At 42.2% G+C, this 21738-nt stretch overlaps 1 protein-coding gene across 1 annotated transcript; it reads right to left on the bottom strand.

Moving 5' to 3' along the window:
• Positions 1-52: 52 nt before the first annotated feature.
• On the bottom strand, positions 53-20031 carry LOC126971884 (E3 ubiquitin-protein ligase HECTD1-like). Its single transcript, XM_050818400.1, has 14 exons — positions 18316-20031; positions 15818-15989; positions 15241-15483; positions 14840-14972; positions 14528-14658; positions 14171-14283; positions 13604-13733; positions 12780-12920; positions 9536-9731; positions 4473-4686; positions 3566-3865; positions 2651-2848; positions 1036-1253; positions 53-233 (listed from the first exon to the last, which is right to left on the bottom strand). The coding sequence occupies exons 1-14, from the start codon at positions 20029-20031 to the stop codon at positions 77-79; spliced, it is 4062 nt and encodes a 1353-aa protein (XP_050674357.1). The 3' UTR covers positions 53-76.
• Positions 20032-21738: the final 1707 nt, after the last annotated feature.

The raw sequence follows: 21738 nt of genomic DNA, 5'->3' as shown, positions 1-21738 counted from the left end.
TAAATAGGTATTCACCATCGAACCTAAGGTGCCTAGAAGCATCGGGCAGATTATACAAAAGGTTATAGAGGATTATTTAGTGACTAACCTGATTATCATTATTGGTAGCGTCTGGAAGGCTCGGCGTGGAGTGACTCTTACGAGATCGTGGCGCTTCGTACGTGCCAATCAATTTTAAATCGAACTTTCCCTCGGCCCCCATGCGGTAAGAGTTGCGACCGCCGTGATCCCACCTATACCAACATAATATATTAAATCAAAGAATATAAGGTCTGCGGTACATATTATGATGACGTTTAGAGTTTACCGTAACGTATATTTAAAATTTTAATTAATGGATGAGTTGTTCGGAAAGGTTTAAAATTATTCATCATTAGTTAAATGATCGGAAAGGGCTAAAGAAAATATTTGTAATTTTAATAATAGCAATTAATTTTGATTTTTATTTTTTACTTCATATTGAGGGCCATTACTTCATACATGTTTATAAAATAATTTTATATTAAACAATGAAATTACAGTTTGTATTTATTATACACCAATACATACACAGAGGAAGGATTGATCGATTTGGTTTTGATGGAAACATTATGAATTGTTGAACGAATTCCAAATAAGGCCTTGATTTTAATTTAGTTAGGCTAATTCAATGTAAAAATAGAGAATAAAATAGATATATGATTTTTTTAATGAAAATAAGGGACGAGACGAGCAGGACGTTCAGCTGATGATAATTGATACGCCCTACCCATTACAATGCAAGTGCCGTTCAGGATTCTTGAAAAACCCAAAAATTTTGAGCGGCACTACAAATGCGCTCGACACCTTGAGACATGAGATGTTAAGTCACATTTGCCCAGTAATTTCACTAGCTACGGCGCCCTTCAGACCGAAATACAGTAATGTTTACACATTACTGCTTCACAGCAGAAATAGGCGACGTTGTGGTACCCATGATCTAGCCGGTTTCCTGTACAAAGGAGGCTCCCACTGGTATGAATGAATGGGAGAGTTATAGTAATCACGTGTCCGCACCTGACGTCCACCCATCCGTTGTGCAGGTCGGAGGTGACGGTGCCCATGGCCGGGCCGGGCCCGTCCTGGTCGCGCCACTTCCAGTCGGGGCCGCGCGCCACGCGGGCGCCCGCACACAGCGGCCGCGCGCGCGACACGCGCCGCGTGCGCACGCCCGGCGACACGCACGACGCGGAGCCGCACAGCTGCCGCGGGGCGCTGTCCGCCGCGCTCACCACCTGACCACATTACCGAACGAGTTAGTGGGCGTGCATACATCTAGAGTAAAATAGACGGACGAGATATAGATGGTCGGATCTGTTGAAAGGAGTTGTGCATATATTAATTTTTAACTTGATACCTCCACAACATCTTGAGAAAAGGATCTGTTGAATTTCATTCAAATATCGCGCGAATCATATCGATATCGAGTGAATAAGCAGTCTATGCGTCGTTTGTGTCATTCCGTCCTTTGGACAATTAGCACGCCAGTTCGTCATGAGCCGCAATTTACGATACACCTACGTTTTGGTGACTATCAAATCGTTAATGTCCGCCCTCGTGTGACACGATACATATAATGTATCCTAATTAATCCCGCTGATGCTTGTGTTGACCTTAAAATATAGTGCGATTCTAACTTAAAACATTATAAATTGTAAGAAATCCCGTGAAATATAGCAGGCCTGCTGTGTAAACTGTTTTTGTGAATATTGAAGAAAATCAACGCGCGAGCGTGGGCTACCCTGGCCAATTGGGCTTCATACAGTCCATTAATTCCAAAAATATTACAATATAAATAGCTCATTTAAAATCCACCCCTCAGACAAACACATTTCTAAGGATCGCCAATATCATTATAATTATAATGCCCTTCTAAATATACCAACCATCAAATTATATCAAACCAATTTTTCTATTTAAAATTATTAACAATAAGCTTGACTCAGCATCCTTGTTAAATCTAATTAAATTTATAACACCGCAAATCTCTTCTCGTTCTAAGATTACATTTTATGTGTCACCTTATAAAAGCAATTAAGCAGGACATACGTTTGTGAGGCGCTCCTTTAGTTTGTACAACAAACATCTTACTGAAATCGATATATTTTCATTAAATATACAAAAATATAAGAAAATAGTAGGTGATATTAAACTCAATTTAAAAACAATTAATAACTCAAATACTTAATAAAATCATTGTTGTTGTGTCCTGTTCTTAACTATACTCTTATAACTGTTTTAATTTTCGTTTTGTATATTGTAATTTTGTAGTTTTTACTTTTGGTTTAAAATATCTGTTGTTTTTTATTTTGCTTTATTGTCCATTATAAACATAATTAGTATTTAATTTATGGAACTGTTTTATCTTCTAGTTTATGTATATTTGTAACTCACTATTGTAAAAGACTGTTTTGTTCCTGAATAAATAAATAAATAATACAAGGCAAATTATCAAACAGGATCAGAAATCTAGAAAAACGGACAACAATATGAAACGACTACCATAAGGATTCTTTTTCTCTTTTAAAGATATGGAACTATAAAAGTAAGGAAAGAAACATGTTCTTCGAGTTGTATTGTATTTTGAGAACATATACGTTCCCATAATACCCAGTATTAGTAATGTCCTCACCTTGCCATAGAGCTCCAGCCCCGAGAGCGACAGGTAGTAGCTCTGGCCAGACGCGTTCTTGCCGTTCTGTTGTATGCGCAGGTAGCGGTAGGGCGTGTCTCCCCGCACCCACCACGTGGCCGTGCTGCCTGGCTCTTGTAGCGCTTGCTCGTCATTGTGTACCACTAGTGTGCTCCACGTCACTCCGTCCATAGACATCTAATTTGTTTTATATTTGAGTTACATATTTACAAAACCAGTATTACAGTAAACATTAAGAAAGGCTTAGTAATTATTTTAAACTAGTTTTTGAGAAAGATCTCAATATCTGAGAAAAATTGCTGCAAACAAAAGTTAAACTTAAGATTTGAAATGAAGACTGATTTTTTTTTCCATATTTGCCATTTGTTCCGAATCACCAAATGCAGTTTTTTAGTCTAGACGGAATCTACTATATTAAAAGTTCAAAAGTCACCGATTTTGGTATGAGTTTCGAAAAAACAAATACCTTCATATGGACCAATTCTCCGTCCCCTTTGTAAATACCCCTACATAACTTAATTTATTGTCTTAAGTCAATTATAACAAATGAGGTTGGAGCTCAATTGATGGTAGGTGATCACTCAGTTCGCACATTGTAATATAAAGGTGTATATCGAGCTCTAATTTAAGTCCTAGGTAGTTTCGTCACGACATAATCTATAATCACGAAACGTGAAACCTCCATGGACCTTACAATTACTGAGAACAAAGGTTCATTATTCTGTATACTGAAAAATATGCAACATTCTCAGCGGAGAGCGAACCAACACAATGCTCAGAAGTCTGCTATTCAGTTTGTAGAAAATTGATCGAATTCAATTGAGTCTGGTTATAAAGGTTGTCCTACATTTCAATACGGAACAAGTTAGACTCTAACTTATTTGAGTTACTCACTTGGAACAGCCAGTTTCTAAGCGCAGATCTGCTATATCCACGAGCATGCCTCAGCGTGTACGCAGTAGGCACGATGTGTAAGCCCAGGTCAATCGCAACGAATGCTCTTCTATCATCGTTGGTGTGCACGTTCAAAGGTTCGGGAGACCTTGATAGGACGTCTTCAGCTCTTCCGTACGGCAGCTGTCTGCCATCCGAAGACCACACGCTCACCAGACCGTGTGCACCGGGGTTTACCCACTCGGAAGTACCAGCATTAGTACCAATAAAGTAGAACACCCCATTTTCATCGAAATCGTGCTGCAAAATATGTAAAATTTTGCTTAAATTATCACAGAAATTCAAGGCATTTCAAATGTTTTTTTTACAGATATACAAATTAAGAAATTTTTATCTACTGATATGCAAATATTTATTATTATATTCTTTAAATACAAATACTAAATGCAACTTTTTTTTTAATTTTTCCAACTTTAACACGGAAATCAACGGAAAGGCTGCAAACACTTGGAAGAAATATTGTCATAAAAAGAAGTGATGAAGAATAGGGACATCAATAATAATAATGATAATAAAAGTATTCAATTTTTGCGTACTGACTTGTCGTCAGACCTTTACCCACAAAAAATAAACTTTTAACATTACTTATGTTAAAAGTTTACCAAAATTCAATTTTGGTTACTATTCATTTTTTTTACTTTTGGTTCATATTAATACAACTATATAGCTTTCGCTCATATTTTTATGGGCTTTTATCTGAATTTAACGCGTTCTTGAACTTGCTTATTAAGCTATATTATGTAGTGGTATTCGAGAATATTATGTTTCATTAAGAACTTAAAATGCGAATGAACTGTGTAACCAATATAACCAATGCAAATAGATATACTTAATATTATTGACTCACATCATAAATAAAGTTTATAGGTGCCTCCGTCTTAATCTTTTGCACAAAGTTGTAGGTCGAGCGCTCCATGTCGTACCACTGGCGCGCAACAGACTTCGCGAGGAATTTCTCTAGTTGTCTGACAGTCGTCAAAGCTTCCACCTTAAGGTTACGAGTCGAGTTGTTGTTAGCCACGTCCTCTGACGTATCTTCACTGGCTCGCTCAACGCGTAATCTGGTGATGCAAATAATGACATTTGAGCCAGTGAACGCATATGAAACATGTAAGCATTTAACTATCTGGTTGGCAGGCCTTTCAAACTGTACCTACACGCGGATTAATTTGGGTTGGCGAGTGACCACGATGGAATCCTAGTCCGACGTGATTTTTAAAACATATAAAACACTGATTTTCAATTAAAAATACGTACATGTGTTGTTAAGTAGTGCAGAAATCATACGGATCATTGTCCCAAGGATATAGGAATTACTTTTACGTGTAAGGACTCCAATAAGTTGATTTAACTCGACTAATTTCTCGTTTATCCTAACATGCACACTACGAGTGGCAAAATTGTCATCGACGACTAGACCTTGTCGCGTAAACAAAGACGATCTTGAAAAACAAGAAAAAAAAGACGTTTCACTAGAATTAACGTTCTTATTGTTCATATTCTCATGTTGCGACTCCAATTTACTGGTATTTAAAAAATATTTTTAAAAACAAAACACATTAAACACAACATGAAATTTCTTAGTTCTGAAATAATCATTAAAATTAATTCATCATGCATTCTCAAATCAAAGTGGTGGTGGTTAAGTAGGTACAGTTATTGTAATATTTTATTGACAGCAAATGAAGAAGACTAGTTTTTGGTAAAGTAAAAAAATGAAGTTTGAAAAGAATTTGAAAGTTTTGAGGTGAATTTATTTAATTTTAACTTCAATCGCGCGTAAAAATTACCCGCACACACTTTTATATTCATTGATAGTTTACCAGTGTTACTTTAATGTGTGACTTGGCAGTGATAATGATAGTATAAAACACTGCTTACATAATTAATTTTATATGCGTTCACTGACTTCAACAAATATCACGATTTGATAAAAGATGTACTATTTTGAGAAATTGTCTTGTATGTATTTGAATGACGATTTCAAATTTTCTCGATATTGTTTCATACACACTAATAATCATAAAAGCGATTTAATAGCGTGTAGTGAATACAATAAGAACAAAAAATATTGGTAAATGTAATATACTTGTTTACATAACACAAATAATATGCATATGACTGCTACTATCAATGTTTTGTAAAACAACGTGCAAAGGGTAATTGGTCGAAAGATCGTACGATGTGTCATTCGATCCCCACCACAGGGCCTATATAAAGCATCTCGCGCGCACTACTCGGTTTTCGACCGGTTATGACTTACGCCGCTCCAGTTTTCGCTCATGCGAAACCCAATATTATAGACAAACTACAAACAGTTCAATCCATTTTCTGCCGTAAGGCTGTCAATGCCCACTGGTGTGTTAGAAACGCAGACCTTCACCGGGACTTAGAGCTCCCCACCATCCAACAACACCTTAAGTGCTTGTCTGAAACTTTCTTTAAGTCCTCAGACAATCACCCAAATCCCCTGATTAAGGAGGCAGCGGATTATACCGCCTCCCCTCCTTCACGTTATCAAGTCAGGAGGCCCAGACACGCCCTCTCCGATCCCCCTAACAAACTCTCGTCTGACCTGGAACGCCTTTTGGCATCCGGGGACAATCAGACGCATTTAGATTCACCTCTATTTTGTGATCATCCTTCTGATGTGACTAGTCCCAATTAGATAGCACCCTCTGTGCAATATCCCAGCGGAAACTCCATAGGGAGTGCCGCTTGCGCCTCTCTCTCCCCATGAGAAGGTCGCCTTCGATGTAGGCTTAGAGGGCACCTGCCCAAAGCCAACTGCAGGTGGTGTTTAGTGGGTAGGCACCTAGGTTTTTCACGTGAGTCCCACATAACCAACGCAGACTTAGGCTGCGTTGGTATGCATGAGCATTCACCACCTCCCTCCCGTCGTTATCCCGGAGGGTAGCCCATTCCCTTGCTTGGGCGCAAAAAAAAAAAAAAAATACACGGTTCATTCGTTCATCGACCATTGCCCGGTGCACATGTTACGTAATCACCGAGTAGCCTTGAAATTTTTATCTATTGAATTTGTTTATTAAAATTACAATTGAAATAAATCAAGTGATTGAAAAAAAACTGTCTTTGTTTTCTTATTAACAAAAAACAATGCCGGGGCCTAACGCTACACCAGAAGTGGGATCCACCCCCACACCAATCATCATCGCCAAATGCGCCGAGGAATACAGTAATGGAGCAAATGTTATTTTCGACTGGTATGGAAGAGATCTAGATCTGAATAAATCGCTGATAATATGACATCTTGTCAGCCTGTTCAGCATGCACCGATTAAATAAGTCAATTATGACCCGGATGAACCTGAATCCGACATCATCAACTGGTGCACACTCAGCGAAATGATAATAGAACAAACCTAAAAAGAATCGACTTCATACATGCACTAACACATTCTCTCAAGGAGCGTGCTGCAACCTGTCTGACGAATATCAAACCGGATCAAATATCATGGCCGACGATCAAAGAGATGTTGGTATCAAGATTTGCTTAGCCAATGATGATTCAAGACTACTTCGATTAGATTATTAAATTTCCTTTAGATGGCAAAGAGAGCCCTGCTGAAGCGGGAATGCGATTATGGTAATTAACTGAGAAAATTCCTGAAGTGAAAATGCCCGAGAAGATGATCACTGGCTTTGCAATCTCCATGCTGTCTCAGTGCGATGAAAAATTTCGTCGAGAGTTGAATTCAGTGGTTATAAATGACAAAAGCCAATTATTTCACACATTGCGTGGTTCCACATTAAGGGGCGTAACGAAGACATTGATTCGTCTGATTCGGACGCAAAGCGCTTTAGAAGCAATACTACATTTCGCGGCAGCAGCCACTTTTGCAGGAGACACGGTCATCGAGGCCTAGATTGCCGCGACAGAAATAGGTTCGTCGCAAGGAACTCTTCAATGGTAGCCAAGACAGAGCCACAACGTTTCTCGGCCACTCCGCAGAATCCACGTCCATCTGTCGCCTGCTACGTGTGTGCCAATCCCGGCCACGTAGCTTTCGTATGCCTCCTGCGTTACAAGAAAGAGGAAGATGCTGCAGGTGCTGCCGCCAGTTTCAGCAAGCAGGTTAACGTGTGTACTTGAGCTGCGCATGGATTGATTGAGATAAGTTGTATAAAATTGCCTTTTGTTTTTGATTTTGGTTCAGAATGTAGTTTGATTAAGCAAAGCTGTTGCAAGTTTCTTAAATGTAGGTAGTAATAATGTGATTTCTCTGCTACAAATTAAATGTCCCACTATAGTCCAAAACCTTAATTTTGACATCACTTATCACGCTTTGCCAGATGAGTTTCTTAGTGGAGAAGTTTTATTAGGCCGTGATGTTTTAGAAGTAGGGATTTCCGTTCAGATTAGTAATGATAAATTGACTTTTGTTAAGAAAAAGATATCAAACTCTTGTACAACATTCTTACCATTTCACGAAGACTCGATCGATGCCGACCTCGTAGGATGCGATAAAAAGCGGTTGTTGGGTATACTCAAGAAATACTCTAATAATTTTATACACACATTGCCAACTACTCGTATTAAAACCGTGACTATTTTGAAGCCCCATCATATTAGTAAAAACGAAAGTCAGTAGCGATCGGTTGTGTGTAAATTACAGAGCGCTCAACAGCAATACTCGTACGGATAGCTAACCACTTCCTCTAATCAGTGACCAAAATAATAAATTGCATGGAGCGCATTATTACAGTATTGTCGACATGCCCTCAGGCTTTCACCAGGTAAAGGTTCATGAGGATTCAGTGGCACACCAATAGGCCAGTACGAATTTTTGACGATGCCATTTGGTCTTAAGAACGCTCCACAGGTTTTCCAAAGGGCTATTCATTCCCCGCTTAAACCTTTAAAAGATGACAGGGTCAAGGTTTATATGCACGATGCCCTTTCGGCATCGAAAACCATTGATGAGGGCCTTTCTCGACTAGATAATACTTTATGAAAAAGGAGATCGAGTACTTAGGTTATGTCGTGACCTCAGGAGCTCTCAAACCTAATCCGCACAAAGTTCAAACTTTACAAAATGCTCCAAAACCATCCACAGCTAAACAGGTTAGGCAGTTTATTGGATTATTTTCGACAATTGATTCCAAATTTTTCAAAATAACTCAAATCCCTGTATCCAATAACTTCCAGCCCCTAATAAGGCCCGTTTAAAATCATAGCTGTCCTAGAAAACGATAGGTATGAATTGAATCTTGTTAATGGATCCAATCACACGTACAAAGTTGCCCATGAAACCTACGCGAAGTACCCCGTGGTACATTAGGTTTTTTAGAAGTAGTTGAAACTTATAATGATGATGCCGTGACGGCGGATGCTAATCATAACTTAGCTGTAATTTGTGACGCTGAGGATGAACTTTCTGATAGCGACACTATATCTGTTAATAGTAGCACTTTGTCTGTTGCTAGTTCACGTACCGAACAGTTTTTTTTGTCTTGTTCGCAGATGCTCAAAAGACTCTCGAGGACGAGCGTATGTCAGTATGGCCGTGACGGCGCCTCTATCAATGTTTTGTAAAACAACGTGCAACGGGTAATTGGTCGAAAGATCGTACGATGTGTCATTCGATCCCCATCACAGAGCCTATATAAAGCAGCGCGCGCGCACAATTCGGTTCATTCGTTCATCGAACATTGCCCGGTGCCCACTTTACGAAATCGATTGAATCTGTTTATTGAAATCGTACTGAATAAAGAGACCTAAATTACAATTGGAATGAATCAAGTGATTGAGAGATAACTCTGTCTTTGTTTTCTTAATAAAAAAAAAAACAAGAATGCCGTGGCCTGATGCTACACATACAATATATAAGAGACAATAACAAACAAATGAAGACCGTCCAGTAGACATGCGATGGATCATGGTGGTCACCTGATCCTCTTGGTGAGGTGGTGCAGCGCGGCGGGGTGCGCGTGCGGGCCGTCGGGCGCGGGCGCCAGCACGGGCAGGCGCTCCACACTCTCCAGCACGGCCACCAGCCGCGCCACCACCGCGGCGCCGGGGGACTCGCCCTCGCACACCCATTGGCGGACGATACGCTCGCGTTCCGCTAGCTGTCCCGGAACATCTGTGTATTTAAACCAGCACTCTCATTATAACAACACAATTAATTGGAAGCATTCTTTGAAAAAAAATTATATGAAAAAAAAAATGTTTGAAGAATAAGCAATTATTTGTGTAACAAACCATCTAGTATTTTAAATTTGAAGTACAGATTACTTTGACTCTAAAAGGTAGAATGATGAGGTAGAATTTTGGACAGGAAGTTAGTTTTATGTTTGCAAAATGGGATGCTATACGCTCGAACAAAATTGAGAAATACTAAAAATTTACTTATAAACTAGTAAGTCTTTAACGCAAACTGTATGAAATTTATGTGGGTCAATTTCAGTAATATTCTTCAATACTCCAAATTTAAAAAACACTAGATGAATGGAAACATCCTTCAAATTCGTAAAAAATATTAAATAATACATAAGATACATATTGTCTACTTGGATGACATAATCATTATGGGACGATGTTTTGAAGATCATCTTAAGAAGCTCGAAAAAGTCTTCGCAAAACTGCAGGGTGCAAACTTGAAGTTGAGTCCAAAGAAATGTTCCTTCTATCAACGTCAGGTGAATTACTTGGGTCACATTATCTCGGAGTAAGGCGTTGCGACGGATCCTGCCAAGATAAGTGCTGTCAAGGACTGGCCGACGCCGACAGGAAAGACACATGTGAGAGCATTTCTAGGACTATGTTCTTATTATCGACGCTTTGTGAAAGGGTTTTCCGATGTTGCTAAGCACCTACATCGACTGACAGAGGAGAAAAGAGCCTTTTCCTGGGATGAAGAATGCGAACAAGCTTTCTTAGAGTTGAAGACTATGTGAATCACCTATCCTCGGATATCCTGATACAGAGGGAAGATTCATAGTGAATGCTGATGCTAGCAACACCGGAATTGGTGGAGTACTATCTCAGAAGAGAGGATATCAAGAAGTTGTAATTGCATACTTTAGCAAATCTTTATCGAAGCCGGAGAAAAACTGCTGTGTGACTTGTAGGGTTCTTAGTTACTGGCCGTGGTAAAGACATTACAACATGAAGTGGTTACTAGAATTCAAGAATCCGGAAGGACAAATGGCCAGTTGGATTGAGCAACTTCAAGAGTATGACTTTGAAATCGAGCATCGAGGAGGAAAAAGTCATCGAAATGCAGATGCTTTATCTAGAAGACCTTGTCCGATGGAATTATGCAAACATTGCATTCGTCAGGAGGAGAAAGAGTTTTATGATACGGCTGATCAGAACAGATTCGATCGACTAGAACTGGAGCAACGATGCAATGAGGAGAGCTCAGGAAAATGATAAGGATCTTCAACCACTTTTACATTGGCTAGCAAGTGGATCACTTAAACCAAAATGGTCTGAAGTGGCTATACACAGTACGGCTACCAAGAGTCTCTCGGCACAATGGAACAGTTTGGTGATGCATGCATGATGATAATGGTGGTGATGGATTATTTCACGAAGTGGCCGGAAGCATTTGCTCTACCGAATCAAGAAGCAGTCACCGTTGCGACGAAGCTGGTGAATGAAGTTTTCTGCAGATTCGGTGTGCCTTTGGAGATGCACAGTAATCAAGGGCGGAACTTCAAGTCACAAGTATTCCAAGAAGTTTGCAAGATCTTGGGAATCCATAAAACCAGAACTACGCCATATCATCCACAGTCGGATGGAATGGTGGAGAGGTTTAACCAAACATTGGAGCGGCATCAGGCAAAAGTAGTGGACAGTCATCAGGATATCTGGGATGAGCACATTCCACTGTTTCTCATGTCGTATAGAGCCGCAATAGACGAGACGTCTACGGTGACTCCTGCGTACGCCAATTTTGGAAGGGAATTGAGATTGCCAGCTGCCAACTGCCAGGTTGTCCACCGGATACTCCGAAAAGTATAACAGAATATGTGGATGAGTTACGGAATAAGATGATTGACATCTACGAGGAAATTAGAAGAACTGGGCTTAAGGCAAGTGAACGGATGAAGACGCGCTACAATCGAAGAGCTAATGTTCCTAGTTTTGAGGAAGGAACCCTGATTTGGTTACACAATCCCATAAAACGAAAGGGGAAATCTCCGAAGCTTCAACCAAGTTGGGAGGGACCATACTTGTGATTACTTTTCACAAGGATAAATGATGTGACTCTCAGAATCCAGCGTCCCCCGAAAATCGTACATGTCGATCGGGTGGCTAAGTACTACGGAAGCAACGTTTCAACGATGATCGGGACGATCATGTCTTGTGAGGGGGCAATGCCCCGTAGCAACGCTTCGACATATATGACGAGAGTTGTCAGACGTCATATCGTACGGCAATATACATGACGAGTTGTCAAATTTCAAGACATTGATAATTTACTACGAGTATTGCTCCGTCAGCAATACTCGTAGCTTTAGCGTAAAAGTGTTTACTTTAGATGCTGTAGACCCGGGTTCGATACACCTACCAGTTTATGGAATTTTTTGGGTTTTGTAAAGTTAATGGAAATTTCTAGTAAGTTCAGGATCAAATCGAACAGAAAACAAGGGATGGAAAATGTGTAAGCAGGATAAAAATAGTTAAAAGAATTTTCTAGTACAATTTAAATTTAAAGATGGAATGGGAGAATAATTTTGAAAATAGAACAGATCCGGGGGTATATAAGCCGTACTAAGCGTGGCCTACGGCAGTTCTAGATCTGACTCGAGAGTGTAAAGAAGAAGAAAAGAAGAAGTAGTGAAAAGTGGAAGTGTTTCAAGAAGAAGAAGATAGAAGAGACTGAGTGTTTGGTGCGGTGTGACGCATTGTGGGTACCGCCGCCCACAAGAGGAACAGCGGCAGACCGGCGAAGTGCAAGTTCAGAAAAAGTGAACCCCAAATAAAGACTCGTTCTTATAAGCGGAGTATTATTTCTAATCCCTGACCCACTCTCGTGTCAATATATACTAATACATTTATGTGATACACAAATCCTTATTCTGTTTAGCAAATTTTGTTACTTTCCACTATAGAAAAATACTATTATTTATATCAATTAGTTCAGATAATATGTATATGTACATAGAAAGCTGTCCCTTACCATTTGGCTGAGCTGTGAGAACTTGTAAAAGAGCAGGAGCTAAGCCAGATGACTGCAACTCATATGCAGACAAAAGTTCCTCTCCACACAACATTTCACCCAATTGGTCCAATGTTTCCTTTAACTCCTTTTTCCAGTCACCTGAAATATTTATTTTTCAATCATATAAGTATTTTTATTAACAATATAGGTAATAATAAATAAATAAATAAATAAATAAATACCATAATCCATATGCGGTAAAATAAGTTTAACTAACCATATTATGAGTAATCAAATCGGCACAACCTTCAAATCAAGACTATATTACCCTGCCGTAAGGTAACACAGTAAGGTTGGATTTATAGCTGCAGACAGTTGCTTATAGTGAAGTACTGTCGCGCCTTACTAAGTAAATCAAGCTATTTAGAGGCTAATTAGGCCTTCTCTTCCAAGTGATCACGAAACTGAACGTCAGTCGATATATCAACCCCTGAGTATGATAATACAAACTGTGGCAGATAGAGGAGTGATCTCCGGGGGGATAGGATAAGGGATATGTAAGCATATATATAAATACATATATGCAGAAACAGGGGAACTGTTGCGAAACGCAGCTTTGCGGGACAGCCAGCGTTTAAAGATTTTAAGTCGGAATATGCACCGATAACAACCTTGATAGCCCGATCAGCCAAAAAGCTGGTGACCTATTTGTATAATCTCTCAGGAAAATCGCTACAAGCGCTTTGTAACACGGTCGACCGAAAGCATTCGCTATATCCCTTAGACCCAAAATGGCACGCAATGCCGATACTAAAATAAAATATTTAACAGCAGGATGTTACCCTTAGGATGAGTTGCGATGCGATGTAACAACGCTAGCAGCGCCCGCAACTGAGCCACGGGCGCGCGCGGCTGGCGACACGCGGCGCTCGACAGGTGGCGCGAGTACAACGCACGAGCCCGCTCGCCCACCTGGACCGGGTCAGGTGAAACAGTTCAACCGTGAGTATTATATCTGTACCATCTATGTTTGTGATACTACGCGTTAATTAAATAAAATGGAATATGTCCAGATGTCAATGTGACAGTAATAAAAGTTGTTATGAGAAACGGTAAACCACAAGCCGTGTTAGGCGAAGCATATGCTTTTACAAAATCCCAGGAGCACTTATTTTGCGATATTCCAAAGAATTGAATAAAATGGTTTTTAGTAAAGGATACTATAGCATAAATGTTATAGAAACACCTGGAATCCTGCTGTAGGAGCATAAACTGCGCCCAATTAGTTGTAAACATAGAAGCATTTTTAAATTCACAACTAATAGCAATAATACCGAAACATATTTTTTAAATAACAACCTAATATAACAATTAAATGCGATTATAACTATGGAGTTGAAATTGCAAACCTGCGCTTTCTGAGCTTCAACCTTAGCAGAAAGGCGAGTTCTTCCTTGGACCGCATTGCCATTACTGACATTTGTTGCCCGACGTTCAACCCAACCACTAGCCAAATCCGGACCTATGACATAAACCATTACATATTATTATAAATAATGTATTACATAAATTCCTTTACAAATAGCACTTATTTCTTACAAAGAATTAATCTAAATTGGCTTAAAGAGATAATAACTGAAAAAGCTACCATTTCAATTATAATGTCAGGAGAATGAGAAACAAGATGTTTATGACGTAGTATTAATGTATTAATAATAATAATTATATATATCGATGTATTTTCAATAATGTGTGTTTCAAATTACCTAAAAATGTTTCTGCTGTAAATGAATGCTTTGTTCCTCGGTTGGACTCAAAAATGAAGCCTGGCAGGTTTTCCTTAAGTATTGTTGTCTGCTGCTGTCCATCTGAATTGTGTATGAGAAGCTCCTTTTCCCTAAAAATATGTTTAATTGGTATAGACAAACAAAATAGAAGAACTGTGCAAAATAAGGTCTACTCCATAATCCATTGCACTCTGTATGACCAGCGCAAAGTGGTTTAATAACCCATGTGGACTTCGGTTATGTGAACTTTTAAAATATACTCACTACCACAGTATATCACATTATACTCACTTCTTACAAGACAACATCCAATTGCCAAGAATCAGTTTGGTTGATCCCGATTTAGATAAAATAGGTTGAGGCACCGTATTTTTCACTGACGCTCTCGCTCTTCGTAATTTATCGATGAACTCTCCACGATTTTCTGTAAATATACAATTCATCATATAATTAAAATAACAAAGTCACAAATTTTCTTAATCAGAGGGTATAAAGTTGATTTTTGGTAAATATGGTCTGATAATTTAGATTATTGCATGTATTATTTATTAGGACCTGTAATAAGATACTAATGAATTCATTTTGAGAACTCAGTATACAAAATGATAACCGTTTTAAATCACAAAAGAACATTTACGTGACGTTTCATTATGGACGTGATGCGGGTATGTGGTCAGTGTTAAGTGTTGCACCTGTGTTGTCAGTCTGGTGCTCGGGGCTGCCGCTGGAGTACATGGTGGCCAGCTTCCCGTCCAACAGGAACCGGAACCAGCCGTTGGAGCCAGTGCTCAGCTCCAGCGCGGCCGCATCGCTCCACAGATAGAGTGCGTCGCGGCCGCGGCACAGCGACCACTCGCCCCACGAGTACGCCGTGTTGTGACTCAGGCTGGCCGCGTCGCTGCTCTTGTCGCTATCCAGCGCGCTCCTTTCGCTTCCTTTAAACATAAACCATAACAATATAACGAATCATCCTAATAATAATAATCAGAAGAAAAAATATTATTTAAATTCTTACCGGTGGTGGTTCATCACTTAGATGATGATGTAGGCAGTATTCCGTGTAATAAATATTTGATGTTGCATTTTTGACTTACTTTAAAAAAGATAAAAACTCAAAAATGGTTCACTTTTGCATTGGTTATGAATGAATGAATGAAGCCTTTACTGCCTTTTGCATTGGTTAAAATTATCACAAATAGTCACCCCTATCACCTCTTACCGGGAATAGGTATCTATTAAGCAATAACCCTGTATATTAGTGCTACTAACCCGCAGCGATAACGGCGCCATCACTGTCAACAGGCGCTGGATGTGAAGAAGCTAAAGCCTCCACTTTGCTGAAGACACCGAGTCTTGCGAACTGTTCCAAGTATATGTCGGTCGCTTTCACCATCAGCTCTTCAGCAATGGCCAGCACGGTCAGGTGACCGTCATCATCGTCCTGTAAAACAATATCCTTGGTTACATAAAAACTCAGATTCATTCTCAAAATTCATTTATGTGTTTTTTTATTAGATAGAAAAAAAGACACTTAAACTACTGAATTCCTTTTAATAATAAATTTTAGGGTCGCCACAAGTTAATGGCTGTCGTAAATATCTACCACAAAAAGACCACAATGTTAGAGAGTACTGGACAGTCTCGAGAATCGACTGCATTCGTATAAAACATTATCGCCATCGAACGCCAACGTGACACGACGCGGCCGGGCGAGTTACACTGCCACGCAATTTTGCAGTTATGTAAAGCAATAGATGGAACAGCTTAAAGCTCGCATCGCTCCACAAAGGATTTCTTCCTAGTCTTAACAATTATGATTATCACAGTTTCTAGATTTTTATTGACATGTGAATATCTTGTGATAAAACAGTTAAATGATAATTTCTTTAAATGTTTCTATCAATGTTTCTTAAGGACCTAGATTATAAATATCGCGAATAGCACTCCTCTACGGCACAATGAGGTATAATATAATAATTAAAAACTATTTAGTATACAAAACAACTGACATATTATAAAAAAAAAATATGCAAACTTTACATTTTTATCACTGATATAAACAAAAATCGTGCTTATTAAACAAGCAGAGATTATAAAAATTGAATAAACCGTTAATAATGGTCATGAACGACATGGTAATGGTTAGACAAAAACATTGTATTAAGGTAAAATTCGAAGGTGTGATGGTTACAGTAATATTATAATGTAATGGTAACCATGACAAATTGCATCGTAATGATTTCTAACCTAGTCATCAGTAATTGGTTGGTACAATAATATATCAAAAACTATCAGCAAATATAAAAAGAAATACAGTTGAACCTCGATAAGTCATTCTTAATAAAAAAACATCACTTCTCTTTCAAAAAACTTCCCCAAAAACTATTGCTCGATATCTGAACCCTTTACAAGACAATACGATCAGTTATTTGTGATTTACTTACAAACTATTTTGAGCACAATTTGTGCACTATTACATGAAATAAAAAATTTGACAAATTCTATAGCAAAACATTGAAATCTGCGACAGGTTGATCAAAGTTTTTTGTTTTGTCGTTTTTTTGCATACACGTTGTATGAGTATTTTATTATTATGCGCTCAATAAATGTGTGTCTTCTTTATATATATTAATAATAGGTATGAAAAGTTTTTTTCATCACATAATACCTAGAATAGTTAGACGTGGTATGAGTGTACTCGAATGAGTCATAATTAATAACCGAGACATGGATATTTATATATATATAAAAGTATGTTTAAAAATATATATTTGGTATTCAATATATCGTTGTCTAACACTCACAGCTAGTTTAGCCTAGTTTGGGGTAAGATAATGTGTGGAAAGATGTGCTAATAAAAAATGACTTCTAAGGAAGAGAGAAAGCGATTGTGAGGCTCATTACAGCAGTCCCTATTAAAACTTCCTGTCAACCACGACCGCTGGACTGAGAACAAGGCTTTCATTAACTAACTTCACCGGAGCAAGCCTTAAGGTTACCTTATTACCTTTTATTATTACTTTTAATAGCATACATCTTAATTTCTGTTACGTTAGTAAACAGAAACATAGAGAGTCGTATATAATATCTGCGAACCGAGATTTTCATGATGTCTTCCATGAAGATCGACTTATCGAGGTCTTATTGTAGGTATCTATTACCATGCGCATTCTAGGTGCCCAGATCTAAATTATTTAAAAAAGTACATGGACTAGTTTATTTACAAAGGCGGACTGTTAAAGTGTGGGATATATAACAATGCGGGTATATAAACGTAACAATCATCACACCATCGTAACTTTACCACGGGCGGTCGGATATAGCGACTGCGGTGATAGCGCTGCGGCGCACGCCGGCGGAAGGACAACTCGTCCTGCTTGTCACACAAAATATTTGTATTGATGTCATATAGAGTCCTAATAGTGTTCTAAATTACTGTGAAGTGAGATCTTTTTAACTGAAAGTTTATAAAAAATATAGCATAATGTTATGGGAAGCAATTACGAAAATAACAGCATTATCTGCCCATAACAGTAACAATACTTAAATCCAGTTGCAAACATTTATGGTCACTTATAGAGCATGGCACGCTCTCAATGTCATGATAATTTCTAATCCCTAGAGTTTAGAACCTATAACAATGCAAAAAAGTGGCAAAGTGCGTGTTTCGATTGATAAATTGGCCTCAACATTTAAGAACATTTTGAATGCGGAACCATCTTGCGGACCAGCGACAGGCACGCGCCTAGTTCACACAGTAGTGGTACCTGCGCGTCCAGCACCGTGGCCACGAGGTGCGCCAGCGCGGCGGCGGTGCGCGGCCCGGACATCGCCCGCAGGCGCGGCGCGGGCGCGTAGTGCACCATCTTGCGGACCAGCGACAGGCACGCGCCTAGTTCACACAGTAGTGGTACCTGCGCGTCCAGCACCGTGGCCACGAGGTGCGCCAGCGCGGCGGCGGTGCGCGGCCCGGACATCGCCCGCAGGCGCGGCGCGGGCGCGTAGTGCACCATCTTGCGGACCAGCGACAGGCACGCGCCTAGTTCACACAGTAGTGGTACCTGCGCGTCCAGCACCGTGGCCACGAGGTGCGCCAGCGCGGCGGCGGTGCGCGGCCCGGACATCGCCCGCAGGCGCGGCGCGGGCGCGTAGTGCACCATCTTGCGGACCAGCGACAGGCACGCGCCTAGTTCACACAGTAGTGGTACCTGCGCGTCCAGCACCGTGGCCACGAGGTGCGCCAGCGCGGCGGCGGTGCGCGGCCCGGACATCGCCCGCAGGCGCGGCGCGGGCGCGTAGTGCACCATCTTGCGGACCAGCGACAGGCACGCGCCTAGTTCACACAGTAGTGGTACCTGCGCGTCCAGCACCGTGGCCACGAGGTGCGCCAGCGCGGCGGCGGTGCGCGGCCCGGACATCGCCCGCAGGCGCGGCGCGGGCGCGTAGTGCACCATCTTGCGGACCAGCGACAGGCACGCGCCTAGTTCACACAGTAGTGGTACCTGCGCGTCCAGCACCGTGGCCACGAGGTGCGCCAGCGCGGCGGCGGTGCGCGGCCCGGACATCGCCCGCAGGCGCGGCGCGGGCGCGTAGTGCACCATCTTGCGGACCAGCGACAGGCACGCGCCTAGTTCACACAGTAGTGGTACCTGCGCGTCCAGCACCGTGGCCACGAGGTGCGCCAGCGCGGCGGCGGTGCGCGGCCCGGACATCGCCCGCAGGCGCGGCGCGGGCGCGTAGTGCACCATCTTGCGGACCAGCGACAGGCACGCGCCTAGTTCACACAGTAGTGGTACCTGCGCGTCCAGCACCGTGGCCACGAGGTGCGCCAGCGCGGCGGCGGTGCGCGGCCCGGACATCGCCCGCAGGCGCGGCGCGGGCGCGTAGTGCACCATCTTGCGGACCAGCGACAGGCACGCGCCTAGTTCACACAGTAGTGGTACCTGCGCGTCCAGCACCGTGGCCACGAGGTGCGCCAGCGCGGCGGCGGTGCGCGGCCCGGACATCGCCCGCAGGCGCGGCGCGGGCGCGTAGTGCACCATCTTGCGGACCAGCGACAGGCACGCGCCTAGTTCACACAGTAGTGGTACCTGCGCGTCCAGCACCGTGGCCACGAGGTGCGCCAGCGCGGCGGCGGTGCGCGGCCCGGACATCGCCCGCAGGCGCGGCGCGGGCGCGTAGTGCACCATCTTGCGGACCAGCGACAGGCACGCGCCTAGTTCACACAGTAGTGGTACCTGCGCGTCCAGCACCGTGGCCACGAGGTGCGCCAGCGCGGCGGCGGTGCGCGGCCCGGACATCGCCCGCAGGCGCGGCGCGGGCGCGTAGTGCACCATCTTGCGGACCAGCGACAGGCACGCGCCTAGTTCACACAGTAGTGGTACCTGCGCGTCCAGCACCGTGGCCACGAGGTGCGCCAGCGCGGCGGCGGTGCGCGGCCCGGACATCGCCCGCAGGCGCGGCGCGGGCGCGTAGTGCACCATCTTGCGGACCAGCGACAGGCACGCGCGCCGCACGCCAGCGCCGCCCGCGCCGCAGTACCGCGCGCAGAACACCGGCACCAGCCGCCTGCGGGGCCGCACAACGTTATTGACAAGCTTGTGTGTGTGTGTGTTACCTAACATATTGAGCATCCTTTCAAACACGGCACAGATGTAAATTCGTTACAGATTGATGCAGTTTTAGTTTTTATCAAAATCGGGCTCAGGATTCCTTGGGAGTTCTTTTAGCTATTCCTCATGTTATCGGATTTACGCATCCACGCCCACTTCTTTAATATTATTAAAATTGGACAATTTTTTTTTTATGGAATAGGAGGACAAACGAGCGTACGGGTCACCTGGTGTTAAGTGATTACCGCCGCCCACACTCTCCTGCAACACCAGAGGAATCACAAGAGCGTTGCCGGCCTTTAAGGAAGGTGTACGCGCTTTTCTTGAAAGTACCCATGTCGTATCGTCCCGGAAACACCGCACAAGGAAGCTCATTCCACAGCTTCGTGGTACGAGGAAGAAAGCTCCTTGAAAACCGCACTGTGGAGGACCGCCACACATCCAGATGGTGGGGATGATATCGTAACTTGTGGCGTGTCGTGCGAAGGTGAAATTCGGCGGCAGGAATCAGGTTGAACAGCTCTTCGGAACACTCCCCGTGATAAATGCGGTAGAAGACACACAATGAAGCGACGTCTCTACGCAACGCCGAGTGATCCAGCCGTTCACAGAGTACTGGGTCCCCGACAATGTTTATACAATGTTATTGTTCGGTTTACGTATTACTTAATGAACTGTATTAGGTCGCTACTAAATATAGAATAACTTTGCTAATTTTAACTATGACTTTATTAAATGACTACTAAATTGCCTATATGCCTATATAAGAACTGATATAATCAATGAGAGAGCTCGCTGCTGTGAGTGTAATGCTGGCCGTGGGGCGGCCGTTACAGCGGCCGCCTTATTTATTATTATTATCAATTGCACAGGGTGGCTATATGGCTAAGTCTGATTGGGTCCTAGTAACACCGCGTCCAGAATCGAACAATTGTGTTCGCCACTCATACTTATAGCTCGTCGTCAAGCCCTGCCGCGTTTACAAACCGCAGTGTCTTCATTGCGCGACTATTGCAAACAGCTTCTGGGAGTAGGGTATAATCACCACGAATTATGTTACACTTTTGCATTAGTGGGCCGCAATTGCAGAAGAAATGGAGAGGCATTTCATCGGCCTCAAGGCAAAATCTGCATGTTTTATTTTTTTATTCCGACCACACTGAGGTGCTTATTTAGGCGACAGTGCCCAGTTAGCATCCTGCTGAGTATGCATAGGTTTTTTCCTACTGAATGATAGGGCTTCATTCGCGTTTCTGTTATTGAATGCCTGTATCAGTGCTTTGGAATGGTTTAAACCTGTTGAATTGCTCGAGCGTTTAAGTGCTTCTAGTTGACATTGGTTCCTCTGGGTGCGATGAATGGCGCTCTTAGACAGTCCACAAATAGGATCCGGACCGTATTGGACTTCTTTACCTCCAGCTTTTGCAAGCTCATCAGCCATTTCATTGCCTAAGATTCCGGCATACCCTGGGACCCATCTGAGAATCACTCTGTTTTTTAGGTCTACCGTGCTTAGGCAGTCAGTGCAGTTTTTGACTAATTTAGAACGTCGTCGAGTCTGCGTCTAAAGCCAACAGT

Source organism: Leptidea sinapis, chromosome 24 (assembly GCF_905404315.1).
Source record: "Leptidea sinapis chromosome 24, ilLepSina1.1, whole genome shotgun sequence".
Classification (NCBI taxonomy): Eukaryota; Metazoa; Arthropoda; class Insecta; order Lepidoptera; family Pieridae; genus Leptidea; species Leptidea sinapis.
This window is presented reverse-complemented; position numbering and strand designations above follow the sequence as displayed.